The sequence below is a fragment of the Lycium ferocissimum genome, chromosome 10 (assembly GCF_029784015.1).
Source record: "Lycium ferocissimum isolate CSIRO_LF1 chromosome 10, AGI_CSIRO_Lferr_CH_V1, whole genome shotgun sequence".
NCBI lineage: Eukaryota > Viridiplantae > Streptophyta > Magnoliopsida > Solanales > Solanaceae > Lycium > Lycium ferocissimum.
In genome coordinates this window covers 47,728,101-47,754,816 of record NC_081351.1, presented here as the reverse complement: position 1 = coordinate 47,754,816, position 26,716 = coordinate 47,728,101, and the positions used below count along the sequence as shown (strand labels likewise).

At 35.7% G+C, this 26,716-nt stretch overlaps 4 protein-coding genes across 10 annotated transcripts; 2 read left to right on the top strand and 2 right to left on the bottom strand.

Moving 5' to 3' along the window:
• Positions 1-371: 371 nt before the first annotated feature.
• On the top strand, positions 372-5,651 carry LOC132034129 (uncharacterized). Its single transcript, XM_059424388.1, has 4 exons — positions 372-645; positions 1,245-1,332; positions 5,049-5,201; positions 5,389-5,651. Exons 1-4 carry the CDS (start codon positions 513-515, stop codon positions 5,423-5,425), a joined length of 411 nt encoding a protein of 136 aa, XP_059280371.1. The 5' UTR covers positions 372-512; the 3' UTR covers positions 5,426-5,651.
• Positions 5,652-14,746: 9,095 nt separating this feature from the next.
• On the top strand, positions 14,747-20,679 carry LOC132034128 (pentatricopeptide repeat-containing protein At1g79540). 7 transcript variants are annotated; one of them, XM_059424386.1, is made up of 6 exons: positions 14,747-17,205; positions 17,283-17,397; positions 18,455-18,703; positions 19,140-19,188; positions 19,392-19,509; positions 20,224-20,679. In XM_059424386.1, exon 1 carries the CDS (start codon positions 14,838-14,840, stop codon positions 17,202-17,204), a length of 2,367 nt encoding a protein of 788 aa, XP_059280369.1. In that variant the 5' UTR covers positions 14,747-14,837; the 3' UTR covers position 17,205; positions 17,283-17,397; positions 18,455-18,703; positions 19,140-19,188; positions 19,392-19,509; positions 20,224-20,679. The 7 variants fall into 7 exon arrangements, with proteins under 7 accessions (XP_059280369.1, XP_059280363.1, XP_059280368.1 ...); XM_059424380.1 differs by having other exon boundaries at positions 17,283-17,404; XM_059424385.1 differs by having other exon boundaries at positions 14,747-17,397.
• A 1,421-nt stretch (positions 20,680-22,100) lies between these two features.
• Positions 22,101-22,811, bottom strand: LOC132034973 (probable transcription factor At5g61620). The gene has a single exon (XM_059425296.1). The coding sequence runs from the start codon at positions 22,809-22,811 to the stop codon at positions 22,101-22,103; it is 711 nt and encodes a 236-aa protein (XP_059281279.1).
• A 1,363-nt stretch (positions 22,812-24,174) lies between these two features.
• Positions 24,175-24,885, bottom strand: LOC132034972 (probable transcription factor At5g61620). Its single transcript, XM_059425294.1, has one exon. The coding sequence runs from the start codon at positions 24,883-24,885 to the stop codon at positions 24,175-24,177; it is 711 nt and encodes a 236-aa protein (XP_059281277.1).
• Between the last annotated feature and the right edge of the window lie 1,831 nt (positions 24,886-26,716).

Genomic DNA, 26,716 nt, shown 5'->3' with positions numbered 1-26,716 from the left:
CGCGAGACGACTTACAAGTAAGCAGCATAATTTGCAAGTAGCTCAGCGAGGCGACTTGCCGGCAACTTCTCGAAAAGCCCCGCAAAGAAGCTTCCCAGCACCGCAATCAAGCAGGCAGCTTGCAAGTAGGTCAAGCAGATAGCTTGCAAGTAGCTCAAGCAGGCTGCTTGCCAGAAGCTTCTGAAAAGCCTCGCAACAGCTTTCTGGAAAACCTTGCAACAACTTCTTTTCCTCTATAAATCGAAAGTTAATTTAGTTCATTTGTATATCAGTTAAAAGTTGAATAATATATCAGTCTCTTTATATACTTATCTGTGGTATATTTACTTTATAGTTTTTATTTTATAAAAGCAAGAATTAATTATTAATCTTAAAAAAAGAAAGAAAAGTGGAGTGGGAAGCATTAAGAAAAGAGAGAAAGAGAAGATACAACTACTGGAACAGTGACAGCACATAATCACACGAATCTGAAGAAACGTCTTCTCAATCAATTTACAATCAGTTAATCAAAAATGGATATATCAGAGCTGTGGGCAATATTTGGACCTGGTGTTGCCGGAGCAGTGTTCGGTGCCGGTTGGTGGTTCTGGGTTGACGCCGTTGTTTGTAGCTCCGTCAAGATCTCTTTCCTTCATTATCTCCCTGGTATCAACCTCTTTTCTTCATTTTCTTGTGGTTTTAATATATGGGGTTTTCCTAAGATTGTTGAGTGTTTGTTGGTTCCTGAACCTATGGGTTTTGCATAATATTGTTGAATTTTACTTGGTTCTTGATATATGGGGTTTTCCTAAAATTGCTGATTTTTCTTGGTTCTTTAAGTATGGTTTTTATGTAAAATTGTTGAATTTTACTTGGTTATTGACATCTAGGTTTTTTGCATATGATTCTTGATAGGCGTAATACATAGATAGACATCCTAATTTGGCCTCAATTGGCAAATAAACACTTCCAACTTTGAGAATGCACATCTAGACACCTCTACTGGTCTCCATTGTGTCTCCTGGACACCTGATGCTGATGTGGCACATGAATTTTTGGAGGTGTGAAGATAATTATTTTGTAAGTTGGAGTGTTTGACTGCCACAGTGGAGACGAATTGAGGTGTCTAGATGTGCATTCTCAAAGCTGGAGTGTTTAGTTGTCAGTTGAGGCCAAGTTAACGTGTCTATCGATCGATGTATTATTATGGGTTTTGCTTAAGGTTCTTGTCTTCTTCACCTTCTTTATTATGTGGATAATTGTAGGTATATTTGCATCTTTGGCTGCTTTGATGTTTAATTGCGTCAGGAAAGAGGACATTGACTACTCCCCTTATGATGAAGGCGAGTGGAGGTATGTATAATGCACTCTATGATCTTTTTATGTGAATAAACTCGTTTGTTTGCTGCGAATTAGCCTAAATTTTGTTCAAAGTTCGACCCTCTTTATCTGGGAGTTGATGTTTCATTGGCTTGAACATCAACCCTTCTAGCTTCTTGAGTAGCAATTTGTATGTCTTGTTCTGATTGTTTCGCCTGAGATAGAGATTGCAGAAAGTAATTTGCTATTCAGGATTACCAATTGTGTCCCTGTAGTTTAATTACACAACAGTTATGTAATTAACTCAATCAAGTGCAACTAAAAGATGAAAAAGATTGTGTTTTTATTGGTAATTTTTTAATATGTTCAACACACTACAGTTACTTCGACTATACTAGTCCACCTCAATCTTCTGATTTGCACCTGCAATCAAGGTGAACAGTTTCGGTGTGAGAGTGAGATGCTAAGGAAGAGAGAGGGAGAGAGAGAGATAGGTAGAGAGAGAGAGAGAGAGAGAGGAGTAACATAGGTGCAAGAAACTGTTAATTGACCTACTCTTTTTTCCTTGCAATGGATTACTAACTAACGGCTTAGAGTTAGTTTCCTCCATCCATCACTTCAGATGCCCTTTGTTTGGCGAGCCATTGCAACTCGCCTCTTGGATAAAATATTGTCTGCATTGAAACTTTTTTTGAGAAAATGATGGGTTAGTGCAGTAGAATTTGACAATCACAACTGCGAGCAAAGGCAATCAAGGTTAATTTGGATAGGTTGCATACTCCACCAACATCCCCTATGGCAATTCAGGTCGTGGACAAGGTTCTAGTAGTCATGCTGGAATACCATGACCATAGTACTCTGCTCAAGATAGACTGGGGGATGGCGTAGATTAGCCACTATAGAAATTGCACTGTCCAAGGAGATAACATAGAGAATGCAGATGATGAGCAGATTCAAGAAATACTATCTAATAGGGCTATTGAGGCAGACACTAAGACGGTAACCACATCACTACAGATTGAGTAGGATGTGATTGTCGACATTCAATCTTTCAGCACTGTAAATTGAAGTTGGGGAAAAATATACCTCAGTGAAGGAGTCGATTGCAGAAAACACATCATGCTCAGTGTGTTCTGATACGTTTACCATCTGAATGTCTCCATCTATAGTATCTCCTGAATCTGCGCATCCGGTGTAATTTTCATAGCAGGTTGATCTCCTTAAACTGCACAATTGTTATATCATAAGTCCGGAGGACTTTATCCCAAGGAACATTAATCTCATTAAGTGCTTTCGACAAGAAAACTCATGAGGCTAGAGTCCTCACCTCTTCCAATGTATTGGTGAATGGTGTAATTATTATTCTTAGAATAAAGGCAGCTAATTACATAAAGGGAAGTTTACTAGATTAATGACCACAAGACAAACTAAGGAACTTGGATAATCATTTCACCATTTAACAAAAAACAGTAGATGCCAAACATAAAAATACTACCAAACTTTCACTGGAGGAATAGGGTTAGATGATGAAGATGCTTTAGGTGGTGACTTCACAGGTGGCCTTTTTTGTCCACTAGGCTTCTACATCAACAAAAAAAAACAACACAATCAGTTCCATAACACACACAAAAAAAAGAAAGTAGAAAAAAAAAATCCAATGAATATGAGACTCACAATTTTCTTTCTGACTGAAATATTAGATGAAGATGGTGATAAAGGTGCTGCTGGTGATAAAAATAATTCTAATACTCAACATTTGAGCCCCCAAAAGGAATAAAATTGCATTTCACCTATTCCCATCCTTCTATCTGATGATAGTTGGAAGGAAAGCATACTTGGATGACATTAGTATAGTGACAAAGACTGCAGAAAGCAGAGCAGGACAAAGAAACATATGGAAAAATGTAAGGGCATGGATCATGGTTCCCTACTAACAACACTGATTTCCCAAATTGAAGGGAAGCCAGCTTATAGCCTGTTTGGCCAAGCTTTTGGGAGGCCAAAAGTGTTTATTTTTTTCCAAAAATCGCTTATTTTAAAAATGTGAGGTGTTTGGCCAAGCTTTTAGGAGAAAATAAGTGCTTTTGGGAGTAGCATAAGTTGTTTTTCAGAAGCTAAAAAAGTAGCTTTTCCACAAGAGTGCTTTTTTGAAAAGCACTTCTTAAAAGTTATGCACTTAGAAGCACTTCTTAAAAGTTATGCAAAACACTAATTGCTGCTCAGCAGTGCTTTTCAAATTGATTAGCCAAACACAAACTGCTTTTTACCAAAAGTACTTTTGAAAAAGCACTTTTCAAAATAAGTTGATTTTAGAAGCTTGGTCTGACAGGCTATTAATCAAATTGGTTATGGAACATCGTTTTTAACATGGCAGGAAACTCATTAAGTACTTGCGACAAGACAACTCATGAGGCTAGAGTCTCACCTCTTCCAAGACAACTATTGAGTTGACACTATTGCTTCCAAGAAAAATAAACACTTCTAATGATGGTATGTTTAATTTTTCTTGGAAGCAATAGTGGCAATTCTATAGTTGTCTTGGAAGAGGTGAAGACTCTAGCCTGATGAGTTGTGTCTTGTCAACAACAACAACATACCCAGTGTAATCCCACAGGGGGGTCTGGAGAGGGTAGGATGTACACAGACCTTACACCTGCCTTTATGAGTTGTCTTGTCGAAAGCACCTAATGAGTTACCCGCCATGTTAAAAAAGATGTTCCATAACAATACTACCAAACAATAGACTTTATCTCAAGGACTTTAACTCCATGCTCCTCCCCCCCTTCCTCATTTCAACTGATCACTTTTCTCAACGTATCAAATGTTGGCATAGAACTCTTTATCAGTATGGCATTCACATCCCCTGGCCTTTTGAGCAAATGTTCCATTTTATTGTGTGCAGCAGATAAGTTTTTCGACAAACTTCTAATCTCAAAGCAGTTTCGGAGATGTTGGACTTCTAAAGTTCCATCTTTGATAAACCTTCTTTTCTTGCTCTTGTTGTTGTAATGCATCTTCTGAATGTGTTGCTTCAAACCAATGTTCATTGTATTTAAGAGTGCAAAAAAATTCAGCGAAGTGGTCCCTTGTTTTCCATCTCCTGATCGAATTCTTTCCTCCTGCGATGCTGTATTAAATACATGAACTAGCCATTTCACAACTCTAAGTCTTAGAGTTACTTTCCTCATTAAATTCCTGCTGTGCTCAGTCCATTCAAACCAAGTTTCTGACCTAGAACTGGACTAAGAAACGTCATAAGATTTAAAACCGGCATGATAATAAATCCTATCTTCCCCCATGTAGAAAAGCTGTGATTCTGTGAACTGAAAGAGATGAAAAGAAGGAAAAGATTTGAAAGCTAACACAGAAGGTGATAGCTTGGGTTGAGAAGACGGAAGGAAGAATTTTCCGGTTGAAAGAGTTGCCGGAAAAGGTGATCTACCCTCCTAGGAAGTAGGAGAGAGAAGGTTTCTTGGGAAAAGGGCCTGGGATGTAGTGAAGTTCCCAAATCCTGTTTTTCTTCCCTGTCTGAAGCATAATGATAGTTATTACTGGTTAGGTATTGTCATTTATCTTTGATCCTTCCTTGCACCTGTTATTTCTTGTAATAGATTTATGATTTTTAGTTTATCAGAAAGTTATGGATTTATACTTACCAAAAAAAAAATAAAAAAATTATGGATATATCATTCTATTTGCTTCCCCTTTTCACATTAAATTGCTCAACTGGTTCAACATTGACAATGCAGGTTGAAGCTTTGGCTATTTATTGCATATGTTGTATCATTTGTGTCTTTGGCAGCATCAGTTGGCCTATTGATACAAGATGCACTAGGAAAATCTGGTCCTTCAGCTTGGGCAGGAGTCGCAGGTGTTCTGCAATGTGTGTTTGTCTTAATCAGGTAATATGCTTAATATTTATTAGGTTTTGCTGCCCTCTAGAACCTTAGATATCATGGGGGAAATGGTGATTGTTTGCATGAAGGCGTTTGCTTCTCGAAGGTTATTTTGTATGCACTTTTTAGTCCTTCTTAAGCTAACTGTGGTTTGGATTTCAACTTTAATTTTTCCCCTTTTCACATATTTCAGCGGGCTGATCTATTGGACATCACATTCAGAATCTTGAGAGGGTAGAAAAATGTACCATGCGGAAGAGCACATAAGTCACTTGATGGGGTCTTACTCGATCCATTTGGTCGAGGAAGAGTTGCAATTACTTGTATAAATGTGTGTTAGTTGTGCAGTGAGGCTAAGCACCAAATATTGGACGCTCGTCGCTTCTTTCTACATATGATTATTACTAACTTGAAGTTTCATTGGAAAGCTTAAGGAAATATGTCTTGAAATGATTTGTTTCAAAAGATTTCGATTATTGTAGCTTTTATGTTAAGCATACCATGCACTGTTTCATTGTCGGCACTTCAAGGCTGCAACAAAAGGGCAGTTTGTGTTTTATGACTTAAGATTTATCTTCCATTCACGTTCTAATCGTCTTTCAAGATATCCCAATGGGTTTTGTCCTTTCCAGAAAGGAAAAGATTTCACTTCACTGGAATTTCAATATGCAGTTGAAGACTTGAAGTATAATGTTGCAGTAAATTGCATACGTATAATATTATACTGTTGCAGAATCATGAGCAAAAATGATTGGCATTAATGAAGAGAAAGGTATACAAAATATGATATAAATAGGTCGAATCATATTGCAGTATTCTTCATCATCCCATTTTTCTAAACAGAATCTTGACACGCTAAACTAATGAATATTTCCTTTAGTTATTTTTTCTTGTTAAAACAATTTTTTACTCGAAATTTAATGAAACCACTTGTTATTACCAAACAAGCATTGAGTAGGCGTTTGACTATGCGATATTTTGATTTCAAATTAGTGTTTATTTATGTAATTTGTACAAAATTTTAACTTCATATCACAATTTAATCTTCTAAAAAAAAGGTTCATATCATGATTTTAAATTCCAAATTCTCCAAAAAGGTATGATTGGGATTCCAATCATAATTTTAAATTTTTTTAAATGTAAAACTTGACACATAAATTTATATTTTGTAAAAAAAGATTCATAAGTTGATAGATATATTTAACAATTATTTATATCAAATATTAAAAAAGATTTGCAAGTTGGTAGTATATTTATAACAAATTTTCTCTTACCAGCCATTTACTAATCATGTGGAAGGATTATATTAAAGAGTAATTACACTACAACTTATGTTCAACTTTCTTTTTGATTGAACTAAAGTTCGATCAAATGATGTTGTATTTTTTAAAAAGGTCTTCTACTACCGTATTAATTTTTTTATGAACTATAATTTGCTCATTTGGTAAGATATATAAAAATTGAGAGAGTTTTGATGGTTTTTCACAACTTATGAGGTTTTATGTCTCTAAGAAAATATATAACTTAAGAAATTCAAATTGCATATCCAAACAAAACTTCAACTTCAAATCATTCTGATTTCAACTTACTGGTTTTATATCGTGATTTCAAATCATGTCCAAATGGCTCCCAAGTATGAGCTTGGAGGCTTGTGAGCCAGACTCACATACAAGTTTAATTTGTATTATTTTAAATAGGAACACTACACAAATATCGTACATTATTCAATAACAATTGTCTAATGTCAATCTAAAGACTCCAGCATATTATAAGTAGAAATGAATTTAGGATTTAAAGTTTATAAATTTCTATAGTGATCACTAGTTATTAAAAATAATAACTAGGTACAATAAATTTCTATAATTATTTAGTAGATTTTTTATCGAAAAAAAGTGTAAATATATCCCTCAACTTTGCGATTTAGAGCAGATATACCCCTCGTTAAGTGATGCATATATATCCTTATCATTACCCAAATGGTGCAAATATACTATAATAAGTCTCCTCATTATTTTTAAACGGACCAGACCCAAGCCAAGAGTACCATTTCCACTTTATAGTGTCTAGAGAGATAATAGTCAAAATACCCCCAACGTTTGACCAAAATGCCAACTACACACCTAACCTTTGCGTTGGACCTATTACCCCCCTGATATTTTTTTTTCAGTATTAAAATGCCCCTTTTCTTGATGTGGCGGTCAATGCCCCAATTATGAAATGGCGCTTGTCCACACGCGCGCAGGCCACGTGTCACATATTTAATTTGACCCATTTTTTGACCCGAAAGCCGACCCGTAGCCCTAAATTAAATCAGCCCCAATTCTCTTATTCACAAAAACCTAGGTCCCAAATTTCACGATAAACACCATTTTCAACCCCAATCTTTGTTTTCATTTTTCTCGCGTACATATTTTCGTTCTTTGTTCTCGTTCTTTTTCATTGTTGTTCATCTAGGAAAGGTTAGTTTCCTTACATTTTTTTTTTTTTTCTTTCAAAAAATGATACTAGGATTTTGTGCATATTGTTTGAAATCTGACTATAAAAAACAAATTTTCATAGTTCCCTAATCGTAATCGAGACATTTATTATCATATTGTGCATATTGTTTGATTTTTTTTTCAAAAAACGATGTAGTCTAGGGTTTTCGATTCTTGTGCATATTATTATCATTTTTTTGATTCCGTTTGACATTAAGTTGAATTACTTGGTATTCTTTGTTTTTTTATTTTGTATTTAGGTAGTACATTCCTTAAGATGGTACCATGGAGGTGTGTTATACTTAAATAATGGGGAGCCAATATATGAAGGTGGGGAAGTTAACATATATTCAATGTCGATGTTGAGATGTTGTCTTTTTTGAGTTGAGAGACTTTATTAAAGAATTAGGATACACAACTACTTGCACATTCGGTATTAAGCCACCTCATTGTGGCATTTTGGTAGATGTTGATAGTGATGAGGTTATTTTAAATATGACCGGGTTTGAATGATGGTGACCTTTGGAGGTTTTTGTCAAGCACACGGTAGTTGATGAAGCGAGTTGACCCACCTTTATTAGAATATATAGGGAGGAATCTTGTTCCTTTTAATAAAGGGGTCATGACATAGGGCGTGTGTGTAGTAATGAAAGGGTTGTTGAAGAGCCCTTAAATTGTCCTAATGCACCTTTGTCCTTTTCTCTCAAACTTGTGGAAAAAACACCTCCTCCTACCTCCTATACACCTTTCACTCGTCGAAAACACACCACCCCATTCCTTTTACTTCAAATTTTTTCATCCTACCTCCACACTCTTTGTTGCTCTGAAGAAACAACACCCCATTCCTCTTTTCCTTGTCGATACTACTAAAAATACGGCAGGACCTTCCTCTTCTACACCGGTTCATCTTAAAGATGTAGGTCCGATTGATTTCCTAGATGAGGGTTCGATTTCTCAACCGAAATCATGTAGATGACATAGAAGGGAAGGTGAGGATGAATATGCATGATGAGGGCTGAGGTAAGAGAGTTGAGGGGCTGAAAGGAGGATTGAATTTCGAGAGAGAAAAAGAAGTGAAGAGGGCAAAACCTGAAAAGAGGTTCCGGCGAGTCAAGTTTGGATCTAGGATTTGATGAAACTAGAATAGGTAAGGTTAGTCTTGAGGGTAGGTTGGAGGTGATGAACCTTACATTGATAGTTATTGATGATAGCTAGATGAGGATGAGGGTTGGGATGATGAAGAGGACATTGAATGCCAAATGCAAGAAGACAAAGGTTTACAAGAAGGAAGAATGATAAGAACAAAATCATTCATGACCCCACCGAAAGTTGTATGGCGATTAGGTATGGTCTTTAAAGATGTTGATGAGTTTAGGAGAGCGAAAACAAAATATCTTGTTAGGAAAAGGGTTAAAGTAGAAAAGTGGGTGAATGAGCCTACAAGGGTTAGGGTGAGGTGCAAGGATGGTTGTCCACGTTATTGTATGCAGGCTTGATAAAACCACGGATGATTTCCAAATTAAAACTTACATTCCAAAGCATACTTGCCTCCAAAGTAGCGAAACTACTTGTGTAATGCCAAGTTTATTGTCGAGACTTATAGAAAGAGAATAAGTCGAGCCAAACATTAAAGTTGTTCGGTTGCAAGAGCTAATTAGGACAAAGTTTAATCTTCTTTGGTAAGACCATTTAGAAGAGCAAGAGCAAAAAATGCGAAAGAAATCATGGGAGATCACGTTCGGGTTTGGAAAAATCCTTGACTACGGGGATGAATTGTTAAGGACTAATCCTTTCCACTTGTGTAGTTAAACTTGTAACCAAATGATAGTAGGCACATTTTTTCAGCTTTTTATACATGCTTTGAAGAAAGCATTTCTTATCTATCAGATGGTTGTTTTACGAAAGGGTTTTTGTGAAGATGATTGTTGGTAGGCTGTGTGTAAAGATGGTAATAACCAAATGTTGCCTCTGGCATGTTTTGGAGTATGAAAACAAGAGCACTTGGACTTGGTTTATCGAATTTTGAAGGAAGATTTGGCACTTGGAGATGGGACACGTTTAACATTGATAACGGATATGCAGAGATTTGTTGCAATTTTTTTTCATGAAAAGTCATGTGTTTTCATCTATACTAATTATTTCGACTATTTGTTGCTATTCAGATCTTTTACTGTTGTTGAACACGAGAAAGTGTGCTAGGCACATCTTAGCTAACTACAAAATAGAGGGCTGATATAGAATTGCCAAAAGCACCTTTAGTCTCAACTAAGGAATATTGAGCATGATTGCCAGAAAATGATGGACAAGGCGATGTATTACAACATAAATTATTGGTGTAAGGTCTACTTCAACACTAATGTAAAAGTAGATTCTAAATAACAATATGAGTGTTTTAATGCTTGATCACCCGCTAACCTTCTTGTTGCTCTGTTTTGACAAACTGTAATATATATCTTGTTTGTTTATTGGCTTATAATAACAATGCTTTGGGTGAAAATGATGGCAAGGATTGGAACATTAAGGGAGTTTGTAAACAACTTGAAAATGTAACTACTCTCCAACGAAGGTGTTAGAGGAAAATGCTACACTTTCAATGCAATGTAACATTGAGTTTAATGGAGTTCAAATTAGGGAAGGACTATATCAACACACAAAGGATATAGCATTTGGATATTTCTACATGAATATCGGTGCGATATTTGTAGGGTGTGGCGGCTAAAAAAAGGCATCCCACGTGCAAAAGGTATGATCCACTTGGCTACATTGACCATTGCTATAGCAAAGACTTACTTAAGCTAAACATATGAGCATATTCTTCGAGTTTTAAAAAAGCATAAGCCTCAAAAGACCCCGGAAAAGGAAGGAGCGAAATTCCAAAGTTGCCAAGCCGGAATGGCCATGACTTTGTCAAAAAAAGACTTGGACGGAGCCATCACAACCACCATCTTCAAGCAAGGTCATGGGAGACCAAAGAAACCACCAACAAAACTAGTACTGTTGAAAAGAGGCGAGAGAGGAAACCTAGGGAAAGCGCCGAAGCGGTAGGAATAATCTGTTTCATGTTAAAAAGAGGAAGAGGAAGTGGCACTTCACCATATAAAAGGCCTAGAGTAATGGGAATGGGTGTTTTCACAGAAAATGGGTTAATGTGAGTGCCTATTATTGTTGATGTTCTTTTATGTGTTGTTTCCAACTAAGTGTTATTTTATGTGTTGTTTCCATTACTAACTCCTTGGTATAATTTGCGTGAACAGCCTGCATTAAATTGTGTCAACTAGTAAAGCAAGGTGACCGGATCGGCGGTTACCAGCAGGTGACATTGGCTACAATAGTAAGGGAAATTGAAGAAGCAATCACAACCAGAAACTACAAGAGATACAGAAAATGACAAAAGGTAGAGGTAAATCAGCAAACCCAAGAAAGCACACATTCCTGCAGTCAAATGAATGGAAAATATAATTATGATGAAAATGTCCTGCCAATGTACACATTTATGGATTGACATTTTAGTATTTTGTCTTGTTCGTTTAATCAAAACAACATATTAGTATTTTGTCTTGTTCGTTTAATCAAAACAACATTTTAGTATTTTGTCTTGTTCGTTTAATCAAAACAACACTTCGATGCACATAGCCGTTTAACGTGTTCCAATTCCATTTCGGCTTAGGTTAAACGTGTACAAAGGGCATGAATTTAATATGGTCAACAAAGACGATTAAAGGCACTAAATACGACATGGTCGAGGACCATTAAATGGCACTAAATCCAACAAAGACCGTTAAATAGTTCGGTTGAAACCGGGACGGTCGCGAAATTGCCTTTTTTCGGGTGGTCTTTAAATTTTGCCCTCTTCATATTTGAAATCTTTAAATTTTGCCCTTCGCTAAATCCCATAGGTTTCGGGTTCAAACCCCACACGAGTCAAAATTTTAAAAAAAAAAATTCGCAAGGCAAAGTTTAAATTTCGCTCAATATTAGCAAAGTTATGCGGACAGATTATGACTTATGGGCGGACTTGACATAAGTATGCGTTCAAACTTTGATAATTCCTTCATAAGTTTATCCCGGATCCCATATAAGTTTGCCCATTAAAGTATGCCCCCGTATTTACCAAAACTTATGCGATGTTATGCCTTATGGGCAAACTTTGCCTTTGCATATATACCAAAGTTACATGGAAAAGTATTATGCTACAACCAAATGTCCATCCCGGATACAAATTCACACTTTGGTGAATTTTATGGCAATTCTTGAAATATTTTCCCATCTTCTAGTGGGGACAATCTTTATTTTGAATGCTCATCACAAAAGGATTGTGGTACAGGATTGTTGGTAGACACTAGAAGAATAGGGGCGGCAAGATGAAATCACATGATCTCACCATAGACAAATTTGCCACCGCTACTCCATTTTTTTTTTGGTATGCTAGTGGCATTGGTTTGGAGAGAAAGGAACTACATTTCAAAATACTCGGTTTCTTCATAGACTGCATTAGCACAACATATTCACATCCAAGGGAACAATTTCAAATGGCGAGAGAGCTCTTCTGAATTGCTATCCCTAGCTAAGTGTAGTTGATTAAAAACCGCATTGTAATAGTTGCTCCTAGTTTGACTTATACAAGTTAGTGAGTAGGAATTTTACCATGTACGACAAGGTCGAACTTCAACTTTGTCTTTACAAGTTTTTTGGATGGAATAAAATAGACTTTCGACCAAAAAAAAGTTTGCCTTATAAGGCAAAGTTTAAATTTTATATGCCCCTCCGTAGTTATGTTTAACTAAAATACGCGGCATTTTTAACTTAATTTTTTATTATGCTTTATCCGGCATAACTTTAACTTTTTTCTTAAAGATTGTATGCTTTGGATCACACTCCCCTAGTCTGCCTTGCGAAATTATTTTTTTATTTTATGCTTGAGCGGGGGTTCGAACCCGAAATTTCATGTATTCGCTCATCTTTCCAAAAAGGGCAAAATTTAAAGACCACAAATATGAAGGGCAAATTTAAAGACCACAAATTTGAGTGGCAAAATTTAAAGACCACCCCAAACGAAGGGCAATCCGTGCAAAAAATGTTGAAACCAATATAACACAACACACACACACATATCACACATTCACCAAAACTACAACAACAACATCAACGTGCGACCGATGGCAAGCACAACAAACACAACAACTAGTGCACCGACGTGAGCACAACAAACACAACAACATATAACATCTACATCATACCAAAAGAAGATGCTAGCTTTCTTTGTGAAAAAGTTAACCCGTTCTTACGTGCAACAGATGATTTTGTAAGTTTTTTTATATTTGTTATTATTATTTGATTTACGTGAAAACCGACGATGTAAACTTTCTTTTTTGTTCATTGAAGATACTTCCACATGAACATCATGACATTTTCCAACGACAACAACGCGCACGTGTTAAAGTATCAAGATGACACCGTTCAATACGTTAAATTGGGAAAAAAGCTCGTTTATGCCAAGGGTGGAAGGCATTTATAGATTCAAAAGGTTTGAAAAGGGGACACACTAGAGATTTGGGTGTGTAAATGTGAGTGTGGAGATGGCATAGGATTTCATGTATTTAAAAAAGAGATAGAGATCATAAATATTGATTAGTAGATCTCATTATTCAATTGTCTATGTTTAACATGTCCATGTATGCTACTATTTTGATTAAGACAATGATTAATGTTATGTGGATGTGATTTTGATTTTAATTTTAATTTCGATAAATACTTCCAAACACCTTAACATCAAACTTCTTCATTCATACATGATAAAATAGATGTATATGTTAGAAAATTTGCCATAACAAAAGGCAAACAAAACATAACATGTGACACTACCACCACTACCACTATCTATGGCAATTTGATTTTTCCATTGTTTGAATTGCCATACAAAACTTATGAACACAACAACAACACAAACAACAAAACAAAAAATGAAATTCCTATGGAACCTACCCTTTAGTCTTCCTTTTGTGTCTTAACGGTCCATCAACCTCGACCAAACCCGTAACACTAACCGAATTATTATCGTTAGTAGTGATCTCGTCCAATTCCGTCTTCAAACTCCGATATTGCACCAATTCCTTAAATCTCTAATTTTGTTAACCAATTTTGGGAGGATAAATTTTGATCTTGGATCAACTTCAAATTTTGAGCACGAAAAATAGCAAAACGAGCATAATTTTACAAATTTAATTTTTCAATAAATCAAAAAATGGGAGCAAGACCATACACCATAATAGGGACAAGACCGAAGTATCTTCTTCCCGGGTTGTTTTTAGACCAAGAAGGAACAAATTCCCGTGTTGACATTGGACCACGGTTCTAAGCATAGGATCACTCTCGTCCATACACAATCGACCAAGGTCAATTTTTTCCATAACAAACCCTAAGAAATGAAAAATGACTAAATATGAGCAAGAATCACTCAAGAAATTTAAAACAATAAATTTCACATGAACGAAAATTTAAAGAGAAATAAATGAGAAATAAACCCTAGCTAACCAACCTCTTTCCAACGATTGGAGCGATTAAGGTGTTGATTTTAGAGGTATAACGATTGGAGTGGTTGAAGTTATGGAGTGTCACAAAAAAATGGAGATGGGTATTAAATGGGTGAAGAAGAAGATGAAGTATTTGGGTGTAAAAATGGAGGGATTCAAATTAATCTACATGGCATCTACGTGGCGATCCGGTTGGCGCTCAAAACACGTCACATATTTTTTTTTAAAGGCTATAACGCGCCATAAACGGTGTATTCACGCTCTTGTCCACATCGGCAAAAAAGGGGCATTTTAATACCGGGGGGTAATAGGTCGCGAAGGTTAGGTGTGTAGTTGGCATTTTGGTCAAACGTTTATTATCTCAGTGTCTAGACAAAAGTCTTATGCATTAGCATTTCCAAAGGTGGAGAGGGATTTAAATTATAGTTTCTAAACCTGAGGGACATAGTTGCCATTTGGACTCGGAATCCTAATAACCACGCCGCCACCTTAGTGCCACTCCCGGCCACCCTCACAAAATCTCTGAATTAACCCAAACAATAAACATTGCTTCAAAATCTCCTTCCTCATGGCCCAACAATGATTTCCCCACTTAGTAACCTGAAATTCAGCATTATTACCTCTTTATCCAAGCCATGAGACTCCTACATTCTCAAATCTTTCGTTCATTCTCTTCCAAATCACTCACTACCTCTAAGGAAATCTCAATATCCAATGAAGTCATCAACATTATCCAAAAAGTGGATCCACTTGAACCAGCACTAGATAAACTAGTTCATTTCTTATGTCCCAATACTATATCTTCAATTCTTGAACTACAACAACAAAAGAACCCTGAATTGGGTTTTCGTTTTTTCATTTGGGCTGCAAAAAGAAGGAGATTTCGTAGTTGGGTTTCTCAAAATTTAATCATTGATATGCTTTTAAAAGATGGTGGTTTTGATTTATATTGGAATGTGTTCGATAAACTTAATATTGATGGAATACCCATTTCTTCTGATGCTTTTGCAGCATTGATTTGGGGTTATTGGAAGGTAAATAAAGCAGAAAAAGCTGTTGAAGCATTTGGTAAAATGAAAGATTTTGATTGTAAACCTAATTTATTTACTTACAATATGATACTTCATATTACGGTTCGAAAAGACTCGATTTTGTTAGCTTTAGCTGTGTATAATGTGATGTTGAAGGTGAATTCGATGCCTAATTGTTCGACTTTTAGTATTTTGATTGATGGGCTGTGTAAGAGTGGAAGAACTCATGATGCACTTAAACTGTTTGATGAAATGTGTGAAAGAGGTGTATTGCCTAGTAAGATTACGTATACGGTTATTTTATCGGGGTTATGTCAGGCTAAGAGAACTGATGATGCTCATAGGTTGCTTAATGTGATGAAGAGTAGAGGATGTTTGCCGGATTTCGTTACTTATAATGCTTTGCTTAATGGATTTTGTAAATTAGGGAGGATTGATGAAGCACAAGCACTTCTTAGGTCTTTTGAAAATGAAGGTTATTTAGTGGATATAAAGGGATATACGTGTCTGATTGATGGTTTTGTTAGAACTAAGAGAATTGATGAAGCACAATCTGTTTTTAAGAAATTGTTCGAGAATAATACCGTTCCTGATGTTGTGTTGTACACGACTATGATTCGGGGTTTATCTGGAGAAGGTAGGGTGAAAGAGGCATTGAGTTTGTTAAGAGATATGACAGGGAGAGGTGTGCAACCGGATACTCAGTGTTATAATACTCTAATAAAGGGATTTTGTGATATGGGACTCTTAGACCAAGCTCGGTCACTTCAGCTAGAAATATCAGAAAATGATTGTTTTCCGGACACGTGTACTTACTCTATTCTTATTTGTGGTATGTGCAGAAATGGCCTCGTGGAGGAGGCTAGGCATATTTTCAATGAGATGGAGAAGCTAGGATGCTTTCCTTCCGTTGTAACTTTCAATACTCTCATTGATGGACTTTGTAAGGCTGGTGAGCTTGAGGAGGCTCACCTAATGTTTTACAAAATGGAGATAGGTAAAAACCCTTCATTGTTTCTTCGTCTGTCTCAAGGTGCTGATCGAGTCCTTGACAGTGCAAGCCTGCAAAAAATGGTTGAGAAATTGTGTGAATCAGGTAAGATTCTTAAAGCTTACAAGCTTCTTATGCAGTTGGCTGATTGTGGAGTTGTACCAAATATAGTTACATATAATATTTTGATCAATGGACTATGCAAATCGGGAAAAATCAATGGTGCTTTTAAGCTTTTTGAAGAGCTTCAAGTCAAGGGGCATTTCCCCGATTCAATTACTTATGGGACACTTATAGACGGTCTCCAAAGGGTTGACCGGGAAGAGGAAGCTTTTAAACTCCTTGACCAAATGAGCAAGAATGGGTGCATGCCGAAGGCAGAGGTCTACAAATCCCTTATGACTTGGTCCTGCAGGAGGGGACAAATCTCTATTGCATTTAGCCTTTGGTTGAAGTATTTGAGAAACCAAGCTGTTCGAGATGGCAAAGTATTAGGGTTAATTGAGAAACACCTAGAGAAAGGTGATCTGGAAAACGTAGTTCGAGGATTACTTGAGATGGACCTAAAACTGGAAGATTTTGATTCATCACCTTACAACATTTGGTTGATTGGGATGTGTCAGGCACGCAAGCCAGGTGAGGCTTTGAAGATTTTTTCCTTACTTGAGGAGTTTCATGTCATGATTTCAGCACCAAGTTGTGTAATGTTGATTCACAGTCTTTGCGAGGAAGGAAACTTGGATCAGGCGATCGAGGTTTTCCTATATACTGTGGAGAGGGGTGTCCGCTTGATGCCACGAATTTGCAACAAATTGCTTCAGTCCCTTCTCCATTCTCAAGATAAAGCACAGCATGCTGTTGATCTTTTGGAAAGAATGAGGTCTGTGGGCTACAACTTAAATGACTATCTTCATAGTGGTACAAGATCTCTTTTTCAGCGATGGAACAGGAGGGAAACAGAGAATCTATCACCTGGATAAGGTTGCTTCTCAGTTTTATGGTGCACTGATCTTGGCTTTTCCTTCCCGAACTTTCTCAGAATGTTGTAAAGTTTGCAGGTGCTCCACCTTTTACCTTCACCCAGTTTTATCCCTTGTAACCTGGAGTAGAGAGTTAGCATACAGAGTTTGCCGAAGCTGCTCTAACCAGCACCCTAGGGAGGAAGAACCGGAGGTTCATGGTAATTTTGCATTATACTTAACATTCATTGTAATTTCTAATAATTTTGCTTTGTAGAAAAAGATAATGTTTGTGCAATCTTAATAATTTTTTGATAATTTTACTCATTTAGTAAAACTAATATCTGTGCAATCTCAATATATTTTCTTGGAAGAGAGCTCTTATTGTCCCTTACAAGAAAGTTTTCTTTCAAACTTCGTTGACATATCACATAAACATTTTCTGGACAGAATGGTGCAATGTTAGGTTCATTGGAATGGCACAACTTTTTGTCCAAAGTCTAGTTATTGTTCCATTTAGAATGTGAAGAGTCTCTTGCTTGGCCCAGTCTAGTTATTGTTCCATTTAGAAGGTGAAGAGTCTCTTGCTTGACCCCTCCCAATGCAGGTGGTCTTATACCTTTCCTTGACAGTTAGGATGAGCAATAGGAAATACTGCTTAATGTGCTCCAGCAATAGAATTCCTATTTGCTAGGGTCCGATTGTCTTTTCTTGTTAACATGGCGTTTGTTAGTTTCATATCTTAAATTCCAGGTTGCACATGCTCTTAGCTTTCTTTCGGAAAATTTCATGGTCTACTCCCTCATAATTTTTTCCTTTGGTTGCTGTTCGTCAAGTTTAGGTCTCAATATAGTCTGACATCTGTTTCTTCCTCCTGCAATTCCGGTTGCGTTACAAGAATATGATGATCATTCTCTTCCCATTCCGCTAGCCAGCAAACAATGTACTATACACTTGTAGGAGCGTAAGGGCAAAAGGTGAAAAGGCACAGCTGGTTTGGATAGTCAAAAGAAAGCATCAATCTGCATGAAGCTTTGTGAAACCATTTGCATTTAAATTGGTAAAAGGACGTGCAGTTAATTAGAATCTAAAAATGCCCGTGTAATTTTGATCCTTGTTTCAGAAATCTTTTAGTTGAAATTTGTTATTTGGTTGTATTGTTTTTAGCGTTAGCAGCTACAGGTACTACCTAAAACAAAATAAGGGTCGATTTCTTAATTTGATAATTATCTTATGTTCTTTGATGCTACTGTAACATGAATATTCTGCAGGTTTTGGATAAATATCTTCGTGCAATCTCTGGATTTAAGGGAACTGAAGATCTTTCGAGTGATATATCACTTGATAGCTCCTTTACATCTGACTTTGTCAAATTAAAAACAATCTCGTCGGCTTCATCTTATGGGCCACATGATTGTGCAGTAGCTAGTGATGGAGCTGAAAAGCTGTCAGGAAGTGAGCAATGGCTGGAAACGATAGTTAGGCATTTGCCTCTTATCCTTCAGCCTTCTTCTCCAATGGTTAGTTCGTAGATACATTTTCCATATTCTCTAGATTTTATTACTTGTACCATATAATAAGAAGTTAGTGAAGTAGAGAAAAGAAGAACATAAGTTGCACATTTGAAAGGTTTATTTAAATTGTGATTTCTGCAAAAGTAGCCTCTGAAGTACGTGCACTGCCTACTCAAGTACTTATAGAATTCATGTATAAGTTCAAGACAACAATCTTTTTACGATGTTTAACATTCAAGTGACTCATTATTAGTATTGTTGCCTTGTTATTGTAGAACCCGATAAAATCTGCTGGATAACTGTTATGAATTAATGGAGCTGTTGACTCATTACAAGGTTTATTTGGATTGTGATTTCTGCAAAAGTAGCCTCTATGAAGCATAAATGCATAATTGGTTTCTGGCCAATTTAGACCCCTAAAATTATGCTGTCACTTTTACAGCTGAATTCATTCAGCAATCCTCGTTGGCATTGGCAGAGATGTTTTGGAGGTAGGTGGTGCTTAGTGGGCGTAGCTGATGTACTTTCAGTCACAAGCTTTATTTCACATCAATGACGAGTTAATACTTTTGGTCATGACATTGGTCAGCTTGAAGTATATCAAAATCCCCATTCTGTTTTGTTAGCTGTTGCTCAATATTTTTCCTTATTTTTTTCTGTGGTTCCTGAATGCCTTGTGTTTATGTGGTTTTAGCAAAAGACTCGTCGGTGCTGTCAAAGGTTCACGTTTAAGCCCTGAAGCTAGGTGCAAAACAAGTTGATGAGTTCTCGTCACTTAGGCAGTGCTCCAATGCAGGCACCAAGACACCAAGGTGTGTACTCTCCTTGCCATGAGCTTTGTCTTGAATTTGACGGCACTAAACAATAACTATTTCACTTAGGGTGTGTTTGGTACAAAGGAAAATCTTTTCCTAGAAGATATTTCTTGGAAAATAAGTTGGTTTCTTGTCTATTTTCCAGTGTTTGGTAAGTAAGCAAAAAATATTACCCCAAGAACATTTATATGTAATCTAGCAAAACACTGTGGGAGTGGGATGGGGTGGGAGTGGGGGTTCCGGGGTGGCAGGGGATGATGGTCAAGGGGTGGGGGTTGGGGGGCATTGGGTGGGTGGGAAGGAGACAATGATCTTGGAATGTTATTTACGAAACTTGTTTTCCCTTCTTCCATCAGGAAAGTCATTTTCCTCATTTTAAGGAACTTGTTTCCATAGAGAAAACGTTTTCCACAACATTTTGACCAACCAAACATGGAAAAATTGGAAAACATTTCCGGAAAATGTTATCTTCCATACCAAACACACCCTTAATTGCAAGTTTTTCAATTCCTTTGTCCATATAATTGTTGTTTGTGTTCGTAGTTCGTATTCTTGAACTACATATAGACTCATATATTGTTTCATCGTTTATGTGTTTCTTCGTTACAGCCCGCATTTATATTTCGCCTTGTGTCTAAAGCCCTACAGTTCGGGGCTGTTTTTCTCTTTTCGCGTTTTTATAACACTGCTCCTGGTCTTCACTCTTCACAGTTTGTGCAATTGATGGATTTATTACTCGGTTGAAGCCTCCAACTGATAACAAATCACTTAGCAATTGATCTCCACTTCAGAACCTTGTTGAATAATGCAGCAGAGGTAGATGCACCACTTTGCTTTCGGTGTTCTGTCAAACAATTCAACATACAATAACACCATGTCATACAGTGCAAACTAAGGGGGGTTATCACTTAATAGGTAGCCATGGCGCTTCAGTGAAGTGTGTGTGTGAAAGTGATTCGAACGTTAGGTGGCCGGGTCTCTGAATCTCAACTTAGAGGAGTTGGATTGATATCAGCGTTATTGTATATCGGATGTTGGAATTAGTTATTTTAATGCAGATGGTTATCATAGTAAATTCATGTATATGTTTAGTATTTTTTTAATTTTTTATTTGTGCGTTGTGCGTCACCTCTCTCCTTTCCCTTCAATTTTCAAGGACCTTGTTTATTTTCTTTTCTTTTTAATTTATGCTTTTCACTGTTAAAACACTGTTAAAAACATTTGCCAGCGTAGTTTTCAACCTTAACAGTGAAGAAAGAAGTTCTTTTTGGGATGGATGGGGTCGGGGGATGGGGACGGTGGTAGAGTACCTGTCTGAAGAACATTATTAGATAATTGTTGAGAAAGAAATGGTAGTTTACAAGTAGAGCTACTACCTTGACAAGGTAAGAAATGGTAGTATACAAGTAGAGCTAATACCTTGAAAAGGCTTGGCTTCTTTATGTGTGTACATCAAATTCGAATTTATGAATGAAGGTGGTCATGTATTATTACATAAACTTTTTACTCAACTATAATAAATCGTAAGTCTCATTTTTTTTAATTTGTAACTCTTAGGGGTTGTTTGATAGCTAGTAAAGAGACAACTTATTCATGTATTAATTTTTGTATAGGTTATACCACGTCTAGTTAAGACGTAAGTTATTTGTGTATAAGACTAATACGATGTTTGGTTTGCAATTTAGAAACTCGCATAATTAATACGTGTATAAGTTATGAGGGAATTTGTATATGATTTTATGCGGGGCAGAAGATGGAATAATTGATGCCAGCATAACTAATACCTGCATAATTCTAACTAGCTACGAAACGACCCTTAAGTTTAAGTTTTTTATTTCGACGTAAATTCTTTATATTGAGTGTTGAGAAAAATTTCCCCCTTCAGTCGTTCAAATATAAAGATTCTCACTAAATCCTTAATTCCTTTGCTTTCTCCTACCATGGACTTCTGAGACCTCAATTTCTTTCGTAATTAGTATCTAATTATTCCACGATTTATCCTTGTCTTAGATTGATTATTACTAATTAGGATAATTATGCTCCCTTTCAACAGATCCGATTAGTTTATTGGATAATTAACCTCTCATTTGCGTATGTGTGCGGGGGGGTCAACGACTCCCTAGAATCATATTAGTGAATGTCACTCGTTGCATAACCTCGTAATTTATTTATTTTCAGTTTGAGTCATAGTGTGTGTTATTTCGTCATATTAACTTAAATTAGTTAACTACTGCGTGTCAGAAAACCTTAATTAAGCAATATACTTCTTGAATTTTAGTTAATTGCAACTCTTGAACTATGGAATACAGGTAAATGTGGAAACCGACAACACAAAACATGGAAAGAATCGAGAACGACGGTTTAATTCCATAATAGAATCCTTGATCAAAAAAATTTCATCTGTCCGAAATTAACTACTACAACAACATGAGTTGATTTCTTAGATGCTCATTCAACTAATAGATAATTGTTAATTAGTTGAGTGACCATCTGAAATATCAACCCACAACAAACATATCTCCATACAAAAAATCAACGAATTGGCTAAAAATAAACATGAATAAGTAGTCTTCTGTATATCTTCTTGACTATAAACTTAACTCCAAATTATCCTTAGATGAAGAAGCAGAAGAAACCCCAGAAAGTGGCTTGTCGAATGTAGTAGCACTGGCTGATGTAGAAGCATAATGAACATTATGATGATGATATTGTCCATATGGATACATGTAAACCCAAGTAAGAGGCAAAACTTTGTGTGTTGGGACTTTCATCATGTAATTGGGAAGATAATTTGGTACTTGACTCGTTGAAAATGCAGCAATAGGAGTTTCGTTGTCACGTTCTTGATTATTTTCCACTGGAACAATAGCATGTTCAGAAACAGTATTAGCAGTAGTGTCTTGTGAAATTTCTTCAAGATTCATACTTTTTTCAAGATGAATGTCGAAAACACTTGGTTTCTTACGATTTTTTCTCTCATTAGAAGCATCTAATCTCATGAAGTACTTCTGAGCATGACTAGCAATTTGTGTTGATGTTCTATTAGGCAAGAAATCTTTACCAATTTTAGCCCAATTGCCTTTACCATGTAATTCCAATCCTTTCAAGAATGCTCTCTGTTCATCCTCTGTCCATTTAATTCCTTTCTTGATTTTTCTTCCATAATCTTTTTTAGACACTGCAGTATTACTAGTAGTAGTACTGATATTCACACCAAATAATTTGATGCACTTGCCTTTCTCACTGCACGTTCTATGATTATGCCCATTGCGACCACACAATGTGCAGTTCCTAGCCATTGCTAATTTTTCTCTTAGTTTGCCACAATACTATCAAGAACAATAACAGACCACTGTAGGATAATCAAGCAGAGAAACAGAGTATTGTAGAATATGGTCTGTATATATGGTATATATATATGGGGAGATACGGAGGATACTGTAACAAAAGTTTCCTTTTTCATGCAGTGTAAAAACTACTACGTGTTTATTAGAACCGGGTGAAATTAAGGAAAGTGTCTTTTTTACCTTTCCTATGTAAGACTAAGGATTATGATTCTCAATACAAGAACTTGCCTTTCTCCAAGCTTAAGTATTTATCTCTTGAAGTTAATAGTACTAATGTACTCCCTCCGTCTCAAATTATTTGTCCTGATTATTAAAAATAGTTGTCTCAAATTATTTTTTATTTTAGAACTTTAGGCACAAATAATTTGGCTATTGAGGATCTTAGTAGCTCAGATGGTTGGCTATTGAATTTCACCTTGATAGTGAAGTTTGATTCCCCACCTTGTAATTCCCTCTCTCATTTCCCCCTCCCCTATGTAATAAAAATAAAATAAAAAATGTTTACATCAAACTTAAACTCATGCATTATTACATAAACTTTTCACGTAACTATAATTAAGTGATATGCATTTTTTATTAATTTGTAACTCCTAAGGTCAAATTTTTTTATTTCGACGTAAATTCTTTATATTGGGTGTTAAGAAATATTTCCCCCCTCAATTGTACAAATATAATGTCGATTCTACTAAATCCTTACTTCCTTGATTCCTTCCCTTTCTCCTACCATGGACTTCTGAGACCTCAACTTCTTTCGTAATTAGTATCTAAGTATTCCACGATTTATCCTTGCATTACATTGATTAATTTGGGTAATTATGCTCCCTTAAAGATATCCGATTTGTTTATTGGATAATTAACCTCTTTGTTTTTGTTTTTGTTTTTGTTTTTGTTGTTGGTGGTGGGGGGGCGGGGGTTGGTCAATGAGTCCCTAGAATCAGATTAGTGGACAGTGTATGTTATTCGCCTTAGTTACTTAAATTAGTTAACTACTGCATGTCAGAAAACCTTAATTAAGCAATATACTTCTTGAATTTTAATTAATTGCAACTCTTGAACTATGGAATAGGGTAAATGTGGAAACTGACAACACAAAACATGGAAAGAATCAAGAAATACGGTTTAATTTCCATCTATCAGAAATTAACTACTACAACAAAATGTGTTGATTTCTTTGATGGCCATTCAACTAACAGATTACTGTTAGTTGAGTGACCATCTAAGAAATCAACCCACAACAAACATATCTCCATACAAAAAATCAACGAATTGGCTAAAAATAAAACATGAATAAGTGATCTTCTGTGTATCTTCTTGACTATAAGGTTAACTCCAAATTATCCTTAGAAGAAGAAGAAGATATCCCAGAAAGTGGCTTGTCGAATGTAGTAGCACTGGCTGATGTAGAAGCATAATGAACATTATGATGATGATATTGTCCATATGGATACATGTAAACCCAAGTAAGAGGCAAAACGTTGTGTGTTGGGACTTTCATCATGTAATTTGGAAGATAACTTGGTACTTGACTCGTTGAAATTGCAGCAATAGGAGTTTCTTTGTCACGTTCTTGATTATTTTCCCCTGGAGCAATAGCATGTTCAGAAACAACAGTATTAGCAGTAGTGTCTTGTGTAATTTCTTCAAGGTTCATACTTTTTTCAAGATGAACATCGAAAACACTTGGTTTCTTACGATTTTTTCTCTCATTGGAAGCATCCAATCTCATGAAATACTTCTGAGCATGACTTGCAATTTGTGTTGATGTTCTATTAGGCAAGAAATCTTTACAAATTTTAGCCCAATTGCCTTTACCATGTAACTCCAATCCTTTCAAGAATGCTCTCTGTTCATCCTCTGTCCACTTAATTCCTTTCTTGATTTTTCTTCCATAATCTTTTTTAGACATTGCAGTATTACTAGCAGTAGTACTGATTTTCACACCAAACAATTTGATGCACTTGCCTTTCTCACTGCACGTTCTGTGATTATGCCCATTGCGACCACACAATGTGCAGTTCCTCCCCATTGCTAATTTTTCTCTTAATTTGCCACAATAACAGAGCACTATAAAATAATCAAGAAGAAAAATAGAGAATTGTAGAATAAGGTCCGTATATTAGGGTATATATATAAGGAAGATATGGAGGATACTGTAACAAAAGTTTCCTTTTTTATGCAGTGTAAAAACTACTTTGCGTTTATTAAAACCGAGTGAAATTAAGGGAAAGTGTGTGTTTTTCATCTTTCCTATCATCCCATGTAAGACTAAGGATTATGATTTTTAGTACAAGAACTTGCCTTATTTGCCGACCTTATTTATTTTATTTTATCTCTATTGGATTGAAGTTATAGGAGTAGTACATACTAGTAATAATGTAATAAATTTTTATTTTATTATTACTTTTTTGTAGCGGGTTACTTACTATTTATTTTAGGTTACTAATAAATGTTTTTAGATAAATTTATTTGTGATTACCTTTTAAATGATCTGATTGTATGAATAATTTTTATATTGTCAATGCATAGAAATTAAACTAATAAGTACTCCTATTGAGATAGAAATAAGAGAAAGAATATTTAATATTATTTTATCACAGTACGATTAAGGCTTTGTTCCATCCGATATTTTTATTTGAATATTAAACTAAATTGAAACTAGACAGGTTATGTTTACATGTGACAAATATATATGTACTATTAAAAGTTGTGGTGCGATGAATATGATCCTCCAACTTTTCCTAAGATATGTTCTGAACGTAGCTCCGGCAGAATTGATCAATAGAAATTTTTCCTTATTAACAACTGATCATTAATGGTTGACCGAACTTATATTTATCTTTATAGGATTTAAGTTATATATACTAATAATGTAATAATTTTTTACTAATCCTCCAACCTTAACCAGGAGTCAGGAATTCAAGCTCTGGGAATGAAAACAAGTTCTAATATGGAACGTTTTTGCCTTTATTGAATCTTACGCAGTGCAGAATCCTATTAGTTGAACCCAAAGCAAGGTTGCGGACACCGTGGAAAATAGAAAAACAAAATATCTAGGTATGTATTATAATTTTAAAGAACTATATATTTCTTCGGGTTAATTGCTCCAAGATAATCTCTTCAATTAATCAACTAACTTTCCAACACAAATTAATAATGTATATTTAGATATTAACAATAAGATAGTTTGTGTTTATTGCATGGATTGCTTGAAAATTTTGCATTAATTATTCATAACCACTATCTAAAAAGCTGCTAAAATTCTCGTTAATTTTTAATTCTCTTAAGATGTCCATATGTCTATAATTGGTGCTTGAATATTTGAACTACAAAAAAGTTTAATAACATAATTAAATCTTATTGATTATTTCTCTACGTACACGAAATACAGAAAGATATTATTGATATTCCTATTACTTCTGGTCATACTCTTATATATATATATATATATATATATATATATATATATATATATATATATATACCTTTTAATATTTATATTGAGCGGTTATATATGTAAAACATAGTTGTTAGGTGAAGGTCAATGTGGAAATTTCATACGTACAACAAATATGATATTGTGAAAGCTAGAAGTTTGTGCATTAATCGTGGTGAATCTAGATATCATTGTGATACAAAAATTTGCAATAATCTGTATATATTATGCAGGCCCACTACTGGAAATTAGGGCTATGGCAACGTTTTCACTCTGCAACGGTTATACAACCGTTGTCAGAAATCTACTGCAACGGTTATACCCGTTGCACAAAGGACAGTAATGCTATAGCTACACTTTAGCGTCTAAACCGTTGCAATTGTATCTAAACCGTCACCATACATGTCCCTAATGGGACGATTTT

Excerpts from the sequence above, each read along its gene's own strand:
- LOC132034973 (XM_059425296.1), bottom strand. The coding sequence starts at position 22,811 with ATGGCTAGGAACTGCACATTGTGTGGTCGCAATGGGCATAATCATAGA.
- LOC132034128 (XM_059424386.1), top strand. The coding sequence starts at position 14,838 with ATGAGACTCCTACATTCTCAAATCTTTCGTTCATTCTCTTCCAAATCA.
- LOC132034972 (XM_059425294.1), bottom strand. The coding sequence starts at position 24,885 with ATGGGGAGGAACTGCACATTGTGTGGTCGCAATGGGCATAATCACAGA.
- LOC132034129 (XM_059424388.1), top strand. The coding sequence starts at position 513 with ATGGATATATCAGAGCTGTGGGCAATATTTGGACCTGGTGTTGCCGGA. Across the intron at positions 1,333-5,048 it reads TATGATGAAGGCGAGTGGAG|GTTGAAGCTTTGGCTATTTA; the intron begins GTATGTATAATG and ends TTGACAATGCAG. Across the intron at positions 5,202-5,388 it reads TGTGTGTTTGTCTTAATCAG|CGGGCTGATCTATTGGACAT; the intron begins GTAATATGCTTA and ends CACATATTTCAG.